Source organism: Rhinolophus hipposideros (genome assembly GCF_964194185.1).
Source record: "Rhinolophus hipposideros genome assembly, chromosome: 13".
Lineage (NCBI taxonomy): Eukaryota > Metazoa > Chordata > Mammalia > Chiroptera > Rhinolophidae > Rhinolophus > Rhinolophus hipposideros.
This window is the reverse complement of record NC_138059.1, coordinates 21,136,607-21,156,006: the sequence shown is the minus strand read 5'-3', so window position 1 is coordinate 21,156,006 and position 19,400 is coordinate 21,136,607. Positions and strand designations below refer to the sequence as shown.

Below are 19,400 nucleotides of genomic sequence, written 5' to 3'. Positions count from 1 at the left end.
TTCATACTAGGTATATATATATATATATATATATATATATATATATATATATATGTATGTATGTATGTATGTATGTATGTATGTATGTATGTATGTATATGTTGGAGGAAAGTGAGAGAGGCTCATTGTCTTCTTAGTATACGTGGTAGAGCTAAAATTATTAATAATGAGTAAACCAAATGCTTTTCCTTTCTAAGCACACAAGGGTCTCTTGATTCCATGCCATCATTAATCATAGAGGCATATATTAATACAATATTTTTGAACTTATTATTTTTTGAAATATCTGTTATAGCTCTATTTTGTACTAGACACTGTAAGTTGTCATTTCAATATCTCTTCTTTTTTTCTACCTCAACCAAAACAAAACAAAAAAACTGATTTTGTTCCCAGTAGTAATACAATTATATTAGACAGTATATCATGATAATCTAATACTAAACCAATTTTTTAATCTGCCAAGTATTTTATTTTCCAGTATGCCTTGCTGGAAAATTTAGGCATAACACACAGCCCAGTTTTAGACAAAGAGAGATAAGAGACTGACTGACAGAGCATTTTGCATTCCTGATAAAGGGAACCTATGTGGTTGGCACTGCCTGTTCCTTTTTTCTCCCCGCCTTAAATGTGCCCAGGGTTAAAGTATCCATCTTGCAGCCCTGTCACACAAACATGAGGACAGAAAGTGAACACTCTAGAGATACCACAGCAGAAAGAAAGGGTTAGGGCACTTACGGAGTAGGCTGAACAGTTGAATCAAGAACTACCCACCTTCTTTCTTTTCCTTTCTCTTATATGAGAAAAATATATTCTGGTTTAAGCCATGGTTAGCTTTTCCTTACTTGAGATCAAAAGCAGCATACAGCCACTGTTTCCACTGATACATTTGCTATTCTTCGTGACTATATGACAACTGAACAAATAAGACAGTTGAAATAAAAGACACCTTAAAGCCCTGTTCTAAACTATTTCTTCATTTTTATCTCAGCTAAATGAGATTCTGCCTGCCTAAAACTGAAAATAACCAGACAATAGCAAGTGTTATTAGGTCCACAAATTGAATAATAGAAAGATAGGTAGTAAGTGTCATTAGATACCGATGGTCATAAAATGCCTGTTTTTGCTAAGACTAAAATTATGAGAAGCTAGGTAAATGGGATTAATTTGAATTGTATTATTTGCCTTGAAAACTGCTTCCTATATTTTTTTCTAATCTCTATCCCTTTCTTCATCTTATTCTCTTTGCTTGGAATACTCTCCACCATTCATTTCTGTGACCTACAAACATTACCTTTAATACTACATAATTCACGAATCCTTACCTGACCTGCCATAGCCAAATGTCCTCTCTCCTATCTCTAATTCTCTCAAAGTGAGTCCTGGGAACTTTTCTGCATCACCCAGGGTTCTCTCAGTCAGATGTTTCAGAAACAAAGCTGAAATAATTGTAAGGGGAACATACTACAGGATGGCAGGAATGGAGTTGGACTTAGGAATACACAGAATTTCAAACACAAAAACACGACATTCTCCACTATTTCCCCCATATTTTAACACCTTAGCAAATTCTCTCATGTTAGGACATGCTTTTCTCAGAAGTTTGTGATATTTCCAGTCAAGATGGCAGAGTAGGTAAACACTGTGCTCACCAACTCTTAGACTACATCAATTACAACTAAACTACAGAACAACCATCATTGAGGATCACCTGAACTCTAGCTGAACATAAGCCCTACAAACATAGACATACAGAAGAAGTCACCTCAAGACTAGTAGGAGGGTCAGAGATGTAGAATGGGCTAGTCACACACCTGTGTGTGACCATTAAAAATTGGGAGGGAATCTCTGCTGTGGAGGTCACTCCCTGAGGAGTGAGAGGTCCCAGCCCCTCTTCATCCCAGGGTTTCAGTGCTGGGGAGAGCAGTCCCTGTAACTTCTGGCTGTGAAAACCAGTGGAGATTGGCTGAGTGAGATGGAGGGCACTCCTCTTAAAGGGACCGTGCACAGTTCTACTTGCTAATGGACTCACTTGTTCTGTGTTACAGCACTGAGGCAACACCTTGAAAGGCACCAGGATATATGGGGAGGAACTGAATTGTCTACATTCAGGGTGAGGGCTAAAAGGGCATCTTTCTTCCTGAAGGAATAGCTGGCAGAAGTAATTGTTTCTTTGTTGCGCCCTCCCCATCCCTGCATGCAGATACAAGCAGGCATAATATTTGAGTCCCCATTAAACTGGCTATTACCTTTCCTGTGCCCCTCCCTGGTGACTCCAAGACCCCACCCCATCCGATGTACTGGCACACCCAAGAAGCTTCCAGGGGTTTTTCAACAGAACCTGTCTTAGATCATGCTGTGGACTTTCCTAATATCTCTCAAAGTTTCAGAAAACTCAAACAAGCAGCATCTGGCTTTGGCGTGTCCTGTACCTCTGGCTGAGAAGCCCTAACCCTGGCATGTGTGACAGCTGGCCTCAGAATGCAGATTGGCCTCTTGATGCACCTTTAGTTCTGTGTGGGTGGCAGCCATCTGCAGATTGTTTTTTTGACTCATATCAGGTAGCCCTGGGCAGGGCAGAGGCTTAGGCTATACTTGGCCTGCAGTGGGTTCCCTCCTAGGAGGTCCTGGGGCTTGGTGACCTGCTTGGTGACCAGATTCAGACCGAACTGGAGCATCACCAGGCTGCTTTCAAAATGACAAACACAAAAGGCAGACTGGGCAGACACCAGAGCCCTGTTAAAGCAAACCCTGCTCTGTAGGGTTAGCCCTTACACCATAGCTCCTCCACTATAGTCACAGCCAGTTCTCACAACAAATCAGCCTGAGGGTCAATCCTTTCCATTGACTTGCAAACGGCAACCAAGGATCAACAACAGGAAGGCACACGCAACCCACATAAGGCACATACCTGGAACACCTGTCTCTAGTGACAAGGGAGACTGCACCACTGGGTCCCACAGAACTCCTACTACATGAGGCCACTCTACTAAGACATGGAGACATAGCAGCTCTACCTAACATAGAAACAAACACAGGGAGGCAGCCGCAATGGGGAGACAAAAAAAAAAAAAAAAACATGTCCAAATAAAAGAACAAACGAAATATCCGGAAAAAGAACTAAACAAAATGGAGACAAGCAATCTACCAGATACAGAGTTCCAAATACTGGTTATAAGGATGCTCGATGATGCAGAGAGAACTTCAACAAAGAGATAGGAAATGTAAAAATGGAGATAGAAAATATCAAAAAGAACCAGTCAGAAATAAAGGACACAATAACTGAAATGAAGAACACATTAGAGGGAATCAACAATAGATTAGATGAAACGGGATCAAATCGGCAATTTACAAGATAAGGTGGCAGAAAACAGACCGAGAAGCAAAAAAACAAAGGCCAAAAGAATGAAGATTAGATTAAAGAGCCTCTGGAACAACATCAAAGGTACCAATATTAGCATCATAGGGGTACTAGACAGAGAAGAGGGCAAGGAATCAAAAATCTACTTGAAGAAATAATGACTGAAAAATCTCCTAACCTGGTGAAGGAAATAGACATATAAGCCCAAGAAGTGCAGAGTCTCAAACAAAATGAACGCAAAGCGGCCTACACCAAGACTCATCATAACTAAAATGCCAAAGGTTAAAGACAAAGAGAGAATCTTAAAAGCAGTTAGTTACCTACAAGGGAACTCCTATAAGACTGTCAGCTGATTTCTCAACAGAAACTTTGCAGGCCAGAAGGGATTGGCATGAACTATTCTAAGTGATGAAAAGCAAGGACCTACAGCCAACATTACTCTACCAAACAAAGCTATCATTTATAATTGAAGGACAGATAAAGAGATTCTCAGACAAGAAAAAGCTTAAGAAGTTCATCACCGCCTAACCAGTATTACAAGGAATCTTAGATGATTTTTTAAGACCAAAAAAAAAAAAAAATCAAACATATGAATAATAAAATGACAATAACTACATATCAATAAACAATTACTTTAAATGTAAATGGACTAAATGTTCCAATCAAAAAGATGGGGTGGCTGAATGGATAAGAAAACAAGACCCTTACGTACGCGTCTGCTGCCTACAAGAAACTCACTTCAAATCGAAAGTCACACACAGCCTAAAATTAAAGAGATGGGAAAAGTATATTTCATGAAAATGAAAACAAACCAAAACATCTAAGGTAGCAATACTTATACCAGACAAAATAGACTAAAACAAAGACTATAACAAGAGACAAGAAGAAGAAGCCAGTAATCTCACTTCTGTGTATTTCTCCAAAGAAACACCAAACTCTACTTGGAGGAGACTTATGTGTCTGTATGTTCATTGCAGCATTGTTTACAATTGCCAAGATGTGGAGGCAGCCTGAGTGTCTGCTGATAGAGGATGGATAAAGAGGAGGTGGCACATATACACAAGGGAGTACTGCTTGGCCATGGATAGAAATGTTTTCTTGCCATCTGCTGTGCATGGATGGACCTAGGGAATATTGTGCTGAATGGAGTATGTCAGACAGAGAAAGACAGATGCAATGTTGATTCACATATATGTGGAATCTGAAGAACCAAACAAACAAAATAGAAACAGACTCATAGATACAGAGAAATTTTGATAGTTACCAGATGGGAGGGGGTTTGGTGATGAGTGAAAAGGGGGCAGGGGTTAAGAATTACAAATTAGTTGTTACACAGTAGTCATGGGGATGTAGGGTATAGCATAAGGAATACAGTCAATAATATTGCAATAACTATGTGTGGTATCAGATGGGTACTAGACTTATCAGGGTGATAAATGGGAGGGGTGTTGGGAGGCAGGAGCAAAAAGGTGAAGGGATTAAGAAGTACAAATTGGTAGTTACAAAATACAAATGGGGATATAAAGTACAACACAGAGAATATAGTCAATAATATGGTAATAACTATGCATAGTGCCAGAAGGGTACTGGACAAGTCAGGTCCACTTCTTAAATTATATAAATGTCTAACCACTATGCTGTATACCTGAAATTAATATAAAATAATATTGAATGTGAAAATAAGTGTACAAAATGTCAATAAATATAAAATGAAAAGTTAAAGTGTTACTAAAATATAAAATAAATAAATTAGAAAAAATAATTCTGTGAATATTTAAAATATGTGGCCTAATAGAATCTTCTTATATGCCACAAAGGCATGTTATATACTCAGTATTAAGACTACATGTTAATATGCTAAGAATACATAAAATGATGCAATTGAAATAAAACTGACTAAAGGCATTATGAAGGGAGATGATCCACCGAAGACCTATGCAGAATATGTTTGCAAAAATGTATAGCCATAATACAGTGGGATAACTGTTATATTAGTTTTAGATATAAATGTTTAAAAATAGGCTAACACCGGCTGAAGAAATCAGAGTAAATGTCAGTGGGGAACATCTCACCTACTGGAGATGGGGGAAAGCAGCCTGGGCACCAGTGCTATAGCTGGAAACCAAAATGTGTTTGTAGGATAAGAGTAAGCTGATTTCAAAGCTAGGAAATCTGTGGTTAACTATTAAGGTAATTGCAGTAGGTAGAAATGTTGCCATTGTAAAAATCAATAGTAACACTTGGAAACAAATACAATTTGTTACTACTTTCAGCTCCCAACCCCTGCCCCCACTCCAACAGAGGGGCTCAGAACACAGCTGTTAATTTGGAAAAAATCATAGGAGCATTGTCATGCAGGGTCTCAGCTCCTGCTCCCTGCACAAGAATGCAGGATATGGTGAGGCCAAACAGGAACACCCACGGAGCCATAGATAGGGGAGTCATACCACTATATTCTCACTGGCAGCTGGGTTAGAGACACAGGAAACAAGAGCCACACGATCCACAACCCACTGTCTGCTTCTTTGTCCGCCAACATCTCTTGCTAACTGCAATCCCCACTTGTTAGCTCAGCCACCATCCGCTGCTAGCAGAGCCACAGCAGTTATATTAGTGGCCAGTGGCTCACTGGTTACAGCTGACGGCCAAATAGCCACAGCTGATGGCCATCCGATCACAGTTGGTGGCCATTTACTACCCAAGCCAGCACCTTTTCACGTGATGCCGAGAGCCTAGAAACTGCACTCCTGGCTCTGTCCCCATAAGCCTTTACTTACCTGGTAGTATCTAGGGATACCTTGCAAGCAGGCTACAAATATTTTAGGACCAGGTCTGACTGAAATATGTTAGTTTCAGTTCTGAGACTGAAAAGTATTTATAGGTATACATCTGCCCTTTAAAAAAATAATTGCTTATACTTTCTTCCCAAATTTATAGCTTCCCATCTTCATAAAAAATGTGCATTCTATAATGAACAACTAGAATCATTAAAAAAGAAGGGGGCCTTCAATTATTTGCTTTTTAAGGTTTCTCTTTTTTTGACATCCAACAGCGCGAGCCAATGCCAATAAAGGCAATGATTTTCCTCATTCCAGACTCCTGAGAGCCCCATACAATTGAAAACTTAGGTGTGTCCTACAATGCCCAGTAACTTGACATTAATGATCCGAAAATGGCATACAATTCAAATATCAGAAAAGAAAATCTTGATTTCCCCTATGAAACCCACTAACATTTTAGACAAGGATAAATGCAAACTGATGCATAAAAAAAGAAAGACCATTATGTAAACATTGAGCCATGACGTGAAAAAAATGTCAGCAATCTGTTAGAAATCAGGGAAACGAGAAGAGGAAAGCAGATTTAAAAATATTTGCCCTTCTGAGCAGATCACATCCATTATATTTGAGCAGTAATCTTCAACACCATTAGTTTTAGTCCATCACACAATAATATCTGTCAACACAATTTGCTTAGATTTTCATTTGTCTTTGGAAGGACTTGGAAGAAATCACATTGTGCACAATACTGAGAACTGAAAAATCGGTATTCAACATTCATTTTGTTAATTTATGTTTCCTTAAACCTAACGATGTAATAATTCAAGAAGAGGTAGAAAAAGCCTTGAAATAAACAGGGAGTAAAAGTAATCTCTCAGCATAATTCACTGAGCGTCATTATACTCTCCTGTCTCCTACTTCTCACATCATCAAGAAAGAATATTTTTTACAAATGATAATTTGATTTCAATGCCCTTAAGGATCCCATGTACTAACTTTAATGTTGTAACATTTTCAATTTTCCAATTTCTGTAATACTTCCCATTCTTCTGACTTCTTGAAAATAATTTATAGGGGTCTTTAGATTTTTTTCAAATATTCTAACAGTAAAGTTTTCTGAATGTTGCTACTTAATTTATTTTGCTACATTAAATGAGTATTTTAAACTTCTAAGATCTGACAGATTTTAAATTTATTAAACGCCCAGCCAATAACCATCTCAAATTTACATGTGCTTTCCTTTCTTAGTACAGTGTCTCACAGGGAGTAGAAACTCAATAAGTATATCATTTGGATACAATTTATTGTTCATTGATGTAATTACTCTGTAACTTATATTGTCATTGGTAAAATAAATTCATTTAATTCATATAACGATTGATGTAACTCATTTATCTATGGTTCTCAGTCTTTGAAATTCTACGTGTGTAATTGTCAGAACAGCTGATAGGTATAATAACACAGGTTAGTATGAATTTATTTTTAATAAGGCAAATAAACACAAATGCGGACAAAATAAATGCTTGGCTACTCTTTAATGTAAAATAACTTGAAACCATACATTTATCATCAATGACTGACCAATTATAACTATTACATACGTATCTTGTGTGTTTTGCAACAACAGGTGGGAGCTCAAACATTGGATTTCCATCTATTAAAAAGTTTAACTGTATTTAAATATTGGATGGGGAGAATACTGCCGTTCTAAAAATACATAAATGAATAAGCTCAAAGCCACAAATTACTTAACCTTTCTAAACCTTAGTTGTTGCAAATGTAAAATGACAATAGAATACCTCTAATTTATGGAGTTGTTGTTTGGGTCAAAGAAAATTAGATATGTGTAGAAGGGAGTTGCAAACCGCAAATTGATCAAATGTTGGATTTTACTTCACCTGGTGTACTGCAATTATTTAATAAATACTTAGCATCAGTGTTTGACATATTTGTTCTTCCACAATACTTACTAGTATAGACAAGTTGAAAGCCTTCATCAGTCCCTTCAGAATCAGAATTAAATTCTAGCCAGAGCTGATTTGAAGTACTACTAAGTGTCAGTCCTCGCATAGCTGCACCAGTAAAAGCACCTAATAGATGAGTCGTTTTATCTTTTCCATCATAAATCTGTAAAATACATTGATAATTAAAATGTAAATGTGCCAGTAATAACCAATTCAGATGATGTATTTATATCTACAAAAAAGAGAAAATTATTATATTCTTCCTAAATCAGTTTACTGCGTTTCCCAAGGACAATTATGCATATATGTTAATTCTTACAAATGCCAGGTTAAGGGTTACATCCCACATGTCTAATTTTTAAATTCCAAGGTCAGCAGAATCTAAGCAATAGTCAAACTTATTTTATATAACATTTTCTCTTATTATAAAAGCGATGCTTTGTTTATGGCAGGCGATTCAAAATAGAGAATATCTATGAAAGATTGGTTTCCAAGGTTGTTTGGCGGTTTGTTTTTCTGCAATTTGCAAAAGGGGACCAAACACTTGTTTTTCTAATATCATGATTAATATAAAATACAGTACTTACTTCTTTCGCAATTTCTATAATTAATCCATGTCTTCTAACTTATCTCATTCTTCTACATTTTTAAGATTGTTAGAAGAGTTCTACATGCTTTCAGAAATGAATTTTAATATACAAAAGCAAAACTGACAAGCTCCCAAACATCTCTCCCTCATTCTCATTCTTCTGAAGGTGCAGTTTCTCATTGCACTTTGATTTGCTTTTCTTTTACCAATGCATTACAGACATCTCTTCAGGTCAGTAGATATAGAGTCTTCCGTTTGAGTGCTATGTAGTATTTCATACAGTCACATTACCACAACTTGCGAGTATCATTTTCATATTAATGAACGAGTTGTTTGCCACTAAAAGTAATACTAAAATCAACTTTTTATATATAACCTCTTATTTTTTAGTACTTTGATTTCAATGAGATAGTTTTCAAAATATGCCATTTCTGGATTCAAATGTTCATAGATTGCCAGATTATTTTCCAAAATGTGTACAGTAATTAAACTGAAGGTTTACCAGCAATGCACATTACCGTTCTTTTCCCCCTAAGGCATGCAGTTTCAATGCAGTAGTTATTACCCCAACAGGGTGAAAATTGATTCTTGAGGGTCATGAAGCCTTAGATATCACAATGATTGGTGGTCCCACAAAGATCAGCTGTATTTAACAAGTCTTATTCCATAGTTCTTAGTTTCATGGAATTGGGGCTTAGGGGCTCCTTAGGTGAGTAATAATGAATAGAAAAAGCTGAGAAATTCTGCTCAACTTCACTTGTCTTGACTGAAATTTACTTAATTACTCCGACCTGACATTAGAGTAAAAATTATATCACTGAACTCCTAATCCAGTGATCTTTCCAGGGCAGGAGTGTTTCCCAAAAGTGATGTGGTATTCATAACACTGATGTCACCTAAGAGATGATTTCTAGGTGGTACACAATGTAATTCATTATTATTATTTTTAATCTGCATGATATATTTTTTCATGAGATTGTGGGGTTTAATTTAATAAGCTATTTAAAACGTTTTCTATAACTTATAAAAATCCTGTATAATTTTCATTTTTTTTTCCTTTCAAATTATCAGGATTTCATGTTGTTTAACTTAATAAAATGAATGGGTAAATTTCACCATATTTCTATCTATATCATTCAAATGAAGTAAAGAGACTTTTGTATCTATAGAGTCAAGATTTTCTTCAACTCAGGGAAATGTTTTTGAGTTTTTATTTAGTTATTCCCCTGTCTTTTTGACCCCTTTACTTTCCACCTAGAATGCCTGTTATTTGCATATTCAGTCTCCAAAGCTGTTTTGCAATTCTCTTATATTTTCTCTTCTGAAATTTAGTTTTCTTCTGTATTATATAAACAATCTTCTACTCGATTTCCACTCTAACAACTACATTTTCAGCAGTGACTAATCTCTTTTTAGGTCTCCGAATAAAATCTTAAATTTTAAAATCATTGACCAAATTCTAGAAAGTCTCTCTCTGTCTCTCTCTCTCTCTCTGTCTCTCTCTCTCTCTCTCTCTCTCTCTCTCTGAATTATCTTAAGATTGCTCAAAACTTAAAAAAAACTATTTTCAAATGTATCTTTTAACACTTCCATCATTCAAATTTAATGAATAGCACCTGTTGTTATGTATTTAACTTGGTCTTTCTTCCAGTTGGTTATGGAAGTACCTGAAGTATGTGCTTATTTATTTTTAGCTATTTATAGTTTTACACATCCTTTTTATTGATACAAGTTTAAATGTTACAAAGACAATAAAGATTTCATTTAACAATAACAATTTTATTTAACATGTTCTACAAATATAGTTTTTGTTCAGGACCTCTTCTAACCACACTACCCATTACTTTTTCTGCACAGAAATTCATAAGTCTCCAGTACCCAGGCCCTTCCTGCTCTTTCTCTGAGGGAATCTCAGTCTCATATGCCCTCTTTATGCTCCACCAGCTTATTTACTTGTATTGCAACAGAGAGGGTGGGAAAATAAGAGGGAGAAAGAGAGGAAGTGAGACTCTTAAACTCAAGCAAACATGCTTATTTAATTGATAATAGCAAACATCTTCCTGGTCACTTTTTATTAAAGGTCTTTCTGTCGGAAAAAAAAAAATGTGTGCTGACTAAAGAATATTGGAGTACTAGATAGAGAGTTGTATGTATGAACAGATTTCTAAAATTATACTGGAATACCTTGAACCTCTGGTGGAATCTAACAAATTAGAATAACTTAACAATAAGTTATTGTACAAATAAGTTTCTGCTTTAGATTTCAGTAAAAATGTATTTGTCTTCAATAAGACTGAACCAAATGTTGAGATTTGTTAGCTCAGGAATCTTTTTTGTTTGATTACATATAATTCAACTCTTCACTTAAGAAAAACATTAATCGGGGATAAATCAGACGCAGGAAAACATTGCTTATCAGAAAACACAACTTTTGTGTCTATGAGTTTCAAATGTTCAATATTCTCAGAAGTCTGCTTCTGAATGCATTTGTTTTATGATTATATCTGATATAGTTTATAAATCCTATAATTAGAACTACACATTCACAACCAAATCATTTAAATAGCAGAGCTAGTGGATCTTATTTGTGGTTAATTGTTGTCAAAGAACAGTTTCCTTTTATTTCCTTCACTTCTCACTAAAATATAACTCGATTCCTATGTTTTAAATATAAATAAGTGTTCTTGGATTCAACTAGTTCTACTTTCTTGTGTGGATATATTGTGAGAACTCTGTTTTTCAAAAACAGCCAAATAAAAAGGAAAATATAAACTAAACAACTACTTGATTAACTGAATAAATAAAAATTGGTTGTTGAAATTTGTTTTTATTATTTTTTAAGTATCTCCTAATGTTTTTTTTCTTAAATTTTCAGCAATAATGAAAAAAAAAGATTCATGATAGCAGAAACGATTACTTTATTCCATACATATAAATCATTTCGATATATAACAATGTAAAAACTAACAAAATAATTCAACACATGTTTATTTCCATGCATTGTGTTAGGTGCTGGGACTAAGATTTAAAAACAAAAAATAAGATGTCATTTTTACCCAAAGGAAAAAAAACATCCAATGTTGTCTGTTATAAGAGAGACATATTTATATTGTCTTCTTTTAAATAAAATTTAAGAAAGAATTTTAAGAATAATTCCTGAATGAAAAGGCATGAAGAGCTAATACTAAAATAAACAAACAAAAATTATCCTAAGCCCAGCTGGGGGATCTAATTAAGCATCAACATTCACTAAAGTTTATTTAACAATATAGAGTCAGAAGGTAGAAAACAAATAGTATAGAAGCACCACTATCATAATCAAAATAAAATAAAGCATGATCATTCAACTGTGAATTTCAGAAGCATGTACAAAATCATTAAATCTAATGAAAAGCAAGTGTTAATTAGGAAGGCTTCAAAAAGAGAAGAGTTTCATAGTAATAATCAACTCAATGCTATTGAACCTGTAAATAAAATCCTTCAAATATATTCAAATACATATGGAAGCATGCAGGCAATGTATAATGTCATATAGGACAAAGCTGTGCAGCCAAAATATCACTTTTGAAGTAAATATGAATATAAGCATACAAATAAGCATACAAATAAGAGAAAAAAACCAAAAATATGCATGTTTCATTGAAAAGTAAATATGAAAAGTTCATATTTGAAAAGTTGAAAAGTTCATATTACTTCATTGAAGTAATTACTTCATTGAAAAGTTCATATTACTTCATTGAAGTAAATATGAATATAAGCATACAAATAAGCATAAAATAAGAGAAAAAAACAAAAATATGCGTGTTTCATTGAAAAGTAAATGTACTGTACAGTGTGACTATTGGGTCTGATCAGAACCACACGGAACTTTTATTTGAGATGGTTATTTCTCATATTTCTATTCTCATTAATATCAGGATATTTAAGGATATTTTATTTTGGGGAACTATTTTCTTTTCTTTTCCCTTTTCCTTTTTTAAAAGTAAATCATTCTTATTATTATTATCATTATTATTATTTTCAGCATATGTCTCAATCAGTATCTATTTTTTAAGAACTTAAAAAGCTATAATATAAAAGAATAAGATAACTATATAACGTTACACTTTTTAGTTGGACAGAACTCTTGGTGTTCCTCATGGAAATTCTTAGTTACTTAACATCTAATTCAGGTAATGACTTATTTTTATGTTAAATGTAGAATTTTTATGTCAAATAAGAATTAATATCATGAAAGGCATTGAGAGCTTTTATAACGTTAATAAAACTCTTTGATAGGACTCTAATTTGTTAAAAGGTTGCAGTTAACCTGGTAGTCTAACACTAGAACAGATCAGAACTTAATATTGCCATGATTCAATTATTAAACCTTTTGTTATAGAGCAGGGCTTGAAATTAGTTATGGTGAACAGACCCATCTGGATCTGAAAAGGTCAAACCTTGTTATGATGGATGAACTGCTTATTAACACTCAAAACTGTTGTTGATTTTATAATAAATATATGACTAAAAGACATATTCTCAGTCATTTCTCAAATGAATTAGCAAGTAAGGTGTTATCTAAACCCAAGAGCAGAAAGTACATAAAAAAATGAAAAGAAAAAATTACACAAGTACCTATGTACACTCATACAAACCTTTAAATTATTACTGCTCCTGGATACCGGAATTTTCATTTTTGTTCATTTGTTTTATAGGTTAATTTGGAAATTTAAACACGTTTTTCTAACAAGGTAAGATGTCAAAGTTTGAATGAAAAAATAGTAATTTTACAACGGTAATCAGAAAGGATTATATTCTACACCTTATTAGGTTCTCTCCAAAAATAAAGTGAAACATAGCAGAGAACTTTTGTTTGTACTGAAATGTGTATGTCTTTGAAACAGCTATATAATGTGTCCTCAATTATAAAAGCAAGTACATTTTAGTGAGGGAGTTGCAGGCATGATGAAGGGTCAGCTTTTCAGGGGCATTAGCTCTGTGGTTATGTAACAAAGTTGAAGTCCCAGCTATACCATTAAAGCTATATGGCCTGTCACAAATCATTTCACTTCTGTGATCTTCAGTATGGGAGAGAATGAATGGCTTTATGAGGCTTAACACAGCACTTTATACTAATTAATATTTAGAGAGTGCTTTGGGGAGGAAAGATGACAATGAATTAGTAGTAAACAACAGCAGAGTTGATAGAAATACGTGTTGGACATATGAACACTGCTGTGCTGGAAAATATTTCACAATCAGCTCTGAAACAAACAAAACTGGGCAATGTATATATTCATACCTTTTTTAACAATAACTTTTATTGACTTAAACAGAGGTTGACAAACTTTCTTGGAAAAGGATTAAATGTTAAATATTTTAGGCTGTTGGGGACATAATATCTCTTTTACAACTGCTCAGTCCTGTCATTGTAGCCACAAAAGCAGCCATAAACAATATGTAAATGAATGAACATGGCTTTCTCCCAATAAACGTTTATTTACAGAAACAGGTGTCAGGCCCAATTTGTCCCATAGACTTGTTTGAGAATCCCTGATTTAATGAATGTGTAGCCTGCAATTTACAAATAGTAATAAAACACATTATATTTGTTATTGTAAATTCCATAGAGCTAACTGATTCATTCAGAATACTTTCAGTGTTTTTTGCAAACTTTTTTATCTGCAACTTATAATTGCAACTGACAAATAAGTGTTGTTCCTAAATGAATATCACTTGATTTTTTACGTTAACAAGATGAAAGTGAAATATCAAAAACAAAGTTATACCAAAGCTTCACTGGTTTGTATGTGATATGAGCAACTTCTTTGCTAAGCTGAATAGTTTTCAAATACGAGAAAATATATTTTCTCAATTTTTTGTGCTATTCACAATATAATGGCTACAGACACAACCCATTTCTACTTAAGCATAGGTAATGAACAAAAAATAAACCAAGTCAGGATTTGCAGTGTTTGCCAATTTCTACCATGTAAATATCCTTACTATGAATAAGATCAAGCTATCAATGTAACATCATTAAATTCCAAGTTGGGAAGAGATACACACTCTGACAAAGTATTTCTACCACAGAGATACAATATGCATAACTAACCTAAAAAGCACAGGTAACAGTAAAAGCAGTAAAATAATTAGAAAATGAAAAGTTGTATTTATTTCCTTTATTTTTAATGTAATTTAATTGTAATGTAATTGTAATATAATTCGATTTTTAATAATGGCTATGCATAAAAACCAGCTCACAAAATTACTGAAAATTTAACAATAGGCTCTTACAAGTATCATTCCCAAGAACTCACATAAGACAGACAAAGAGCTTGAGAATAATACATCTTAGAAAACAACAACAACACATTAATAACCTTCTTATTGTACCTCTAAAATATGTTATTAATCAAGTCCTTCAACTATCTAAATTTTCATAAATATAACATCAATCATTCTAAGCCTTTCTTTTAGAATCTCAAAATCAATTTTGAGTAATTTGACTGGCTCTTCTCCATGATCATCCATCTAGTCTACAGGCAGAGTAAGAAACAAGTCTTGAAACTACACAATACCGACTGTGGTGAAAAAGATTACCTTGAATTTTGTGTTTGCTAAACACAACAACAAAAACAGGAAGAGTATTTCTGATTGGAATTCAGCTTTTCTCCTATCAGGCTGACAATGGGACTTATTCATTGTTGCTTCTTAAGAACCTAAATACAATAAACACCTCCTATTATATAAATGTAAATTGAAATAATTAATGAAATTACGTATTTTGAGTAAGGGCCTAGGAAGTTCATTATGCTTGCCCAATGAAAATAAGTGACTAAAGAAGGGTGTACTCATAATTCCCAAACCTGCTGATCGTCAGACAATCTGGAGAGCTTTATAAAAATCCATAATTGTAGGTGAGACCTACAGAAACAGCTTTTCTAATGAATCAGAAAATCTGGTAGTGGTGCCAGGAATAAACTGCATAGAAGAGTCACATGATTGTCTACACTTGATATCAATTTTACTAGTGTGGTTATAAATAACTCAAGTCCTTTATGGAAAGAAGAAGAAGGGAAAGAGTGAGTGGGAGAGTGAGCGTCAGCCTACATTGTTAACTCTCAGAGAGGAAAAGTGTGTGTGTGCGCACACGCGTTTAGATATAAATACAAGTACTTTTTCTTTTTTTATTGTTGTTGTCGTTTCTGTTTTTATTAGAATCCAATACAGTGATGCTATGTAGTAAATGAAACCAGACACAAAAATAAACTTTCCGAATCCTATACTCATAAAGATTACAAGAGAATGTAGCCAATCTTACCACATAAGAAATGATTTTAAATTCTCTCAGTCAGGGTGGAGGGGGTTCTATAATGGACTATTTGTTTTACTTATTTCTTCTTATTTCCTAGTCTGAATGGAGGAGCAGAACTGATTCTACCAGGATTCATATCAGAAAGTGCTGGGGATAGGGATGAGCTCTCATGGACTAGTTTGCATTTAGGAAAATGACCTTTCATGCTAAGAGGACTCCGGACTCAATAATGTGAGAATTTTTCATTTTTCCTTTGGGGAGTGCATCCATCTGCATGTGCGTGACCCACTATTCCTGTGTCTGTCTGTAGGTATCTTCGGACTAATACTTGTCCATGGGATTAATGAAAGGATTAAGGTAACATTTAAACATCTTACATCTTACACTGATGAAAAAAAACAAACAAACCATGAAGAAGACAAACCTGGAGTGTAAGAGTCCATCTCAAACTGTCTCTAAGTAGTGACTTGTTAAAGTTATTTTAAAGTAGTAATTTAGAACACATCGCAGGCAAGACTAGTAGTAAGGGGATAACTAAATTGGTGTTTCCATTGTAATATTTAGAATCTTTTTAACTTTGGGAAACATATCTATTTTAGGAAAATTACAAAAAAAAATCTTAAAAACTGTTGGGAATATAAACTTTATACTTTCATTAATGAAAGAAAATCATTATTTAATGAAATCCACTACAGTGCATTAAATTTAGTTTTCTTTGTTTTTTTTTTGTTTTTTTTTTTTTCCCTTTCTCTCTCATTAACACATCCCATCACATTGTCTCTTATTACGAGGTCCTGCCCTTCCTTAAGGTCACAGAGATCACAAGTGCATGTAATCTTACTCCAAATAAGTACATATGATATTAGTCAGAGAGCATTCTGAGGAACACACCAGGACTGTTTTTTTAAAATATCACTTATTAATCCAAATTAATTTTCCAAATAATAACCATCATTCATTAAGGGAAAGTAATGGTTATGTTTCAAGCATCATAGACAGAGAATAGAGAAATAATTTAGGAAGGTTGGCGGTAGGTGTGGGGAAGCAATTTCTAACTTTAATACACAAATACATATTTATTATTGTTGTTTGTGTGATATAGATTAGTGGTTGTGATTACCCTTCTTATCTATGTCTTGATAACGTTTTCCCTGTAGTTAGCGTGATGGAGAAAAGTGCAAAAAAACAGGAATAGATCTAAATTAATACTAAAATTATATACGTCTTGGTGTACTGAAGGAAATATTTCCCATATCTATACAAATCGGACATGCATGCAGAACTCTTTGTGTTAGGGAACCTTCAATTATTATCAAAACAATACTCTTTTTAAAAGCAGTAAATAACCAATGATCTAAAATCTCTGCTTAAACAAGAATCCCCTGCCAACCTGAGATATCAGAACTTTTTTTCAAGACTTATGAAAACAGAATTATGCTGAATGTCTTACTGGTTTAAAAAAAAACCTCATAATTTAGGAATAATGTATGTGATTATTTATTTAAGTGTGATTTTATAGAACTGTTTATTTTGATTCTAATAATGTATATAAACTATATTTCCCAAAACCTTACTTTGCAAAATATGAATCAGCAATAATGGAAATATTCACTCACCTAAAATTATATCTTTTAAAAAACAGGACTTTTGATTATTTCAAACTTTTAAAACAAATTCATAAATTTTACACTCCATGTTTCTTAACATAGTTAATCTTTTCTTAAATAATTTATAAATATTGAGTTTTTAGTTTTATGCATTCATGAAACATGAATTTTTTTTGCAGTCATAAATGCAAAGAATTATCCATGTATCAACAGAGATAAATAAGTTACTTAGTAGGCATCAAAATAAAACCCAATTGTTACTGTATTTCTTAAAGAAATGACCATTCATGTGTTAATTATGATTTACATATAAATGATTCATTGAATATAAGATGTTTGGAATGAAAGTGTTGTTATTTTGGTGTTACTGAAACATTAAAATGTATGCATCATAAAATAAATAAATTACACATTAAAAATAAACATTGAAAAAAACCTTTATCTCAATGAAAATAATACAAAAATGAAAAATAATGTATACTTAGTGAATCTATGAATGGTAGAATTAGTTTATGGTCGATTATATAAACATATACATATATACATATACATGTATATATATATACACATATACATATATATATATATTAATGTATACTTAATGACTAAAAATGATCACAAAACAAGTATGTCTCATTTCACCTACCTTAAGAACATCTCCTTGTGCTAAATGAAATGTTCTGGCTGAAATATTGATTCCCTTTCCTGCTTGAACCTGAATACTATAAATGCATTCATGGTTGTTTTCATAGTTGAGTGGATAATTTGGAGAGAGCAAAATTCCTTCATTATTTGTTGCAGATGCACCACATTCAGCTGCAGGTAAAACAAAATATTGAAGTACAGTTTAATAGAAAGAATTATCATATTTGGGTAATATAACGTATGGAAGTGTAAATGCATTTTATTTTAACTAGAGCCTAATAGGAAAATAATGTACAGAATGTCTGTGTGTTGTAGATGATCCGTTACCTCTGAAACAATATATGGGAAAAACTGTTGCCCATGAATAGGACTTATACAGAGATGGAGATATACAGTAGTTTCTGTATTCTCCCCCAACCCCATGAAAAGATAGTGTGGAAAAGGATGAGAGCAAAAGACTTTCAGGATATATTTTAAGTTTCTAGATCTCTGATTAATTTATTGTTTTTAAATGCATAATTTAAAGTATAAAAAAGTAAAAAAAAGTCATTTTATTTTATAATGATTTGTATTGGATCTTTGTTTCACTTTTTTTTTTAAAAAAATTATTCTCTTTTCTCCCAATAGTCAGCATTCCCCTGATCCACGAACTTCAGTAACAAAAAGGGAGATAATTACTACATTGCCTTTGAAAACTGATACAATAAGTAAAACCCTCTAACCAATGATCATTATAAATTGGGCATCTTCGGAAATTGTATCACCTTTCTCAGTTTAAAAGACCTAATATGTAGATTAAGGTATTTTCATAATTAGTATGTGGTATTACTGACTCTCCAAGACTCATTTTGCAAAATTTGTGTAAGTATCTAACCACTTAAGAGAGAATTACAAATTTCTTATTTATTTTCTAATTTAATTTCAATGCATTACTTAAAATTCTTATAGCAATATGGCAATATCAAACAAGCCCTTATAATACCCAAACATGCTACTTAGATATCAGAAATTCAACGAATTTAGGTATCTAGCTTATCTAATAACTTGCTTCATATTACCGTACCATTAGCCAGGGAGAGTTATATTTTTCAAAGGTTTAACCTAACAGAAAATAAAGCAAGTCATTATTTTCCAAAAACAAGATTTTTAAAATAAAG

The 19,400-nt window shown here is 33.4% G+C and overlaps 1 protein-coding gene across 5 annotated transcripts in view; it reads right to left on the bottom strand.

Moving 5' to 3' along the window:
• Nucleotides 1–19,400, bottom strand: part of CSMD3 (CUB and Sushi multiple domains 3) — a 1,140,077-nt gene that overhangs the window by 310,728 nt on the left and 809,949 nt on the right. For all 5 annotated transcript variants that reach the window (XM_081069899.1, XM_081069900.1, XM_081069901.1 and 2 more), the window contains 2 exons: nucleotides 18,245–18,414; nucleotides 8,109–8,265 (listed from right to left, as the gene is read on the bottom strand). In XM_081069899.1, coding sequence (XP_080926025.1) covers nucleotides 8,109–8,265; nucleotides 18,245–18,414 — 327 coding nt within the window. The remainder of the gene's footprint in view (nucleotides 1–8,108; nucleotides 8,266–18,244; nucleotides 18,415–19,400) is intronic.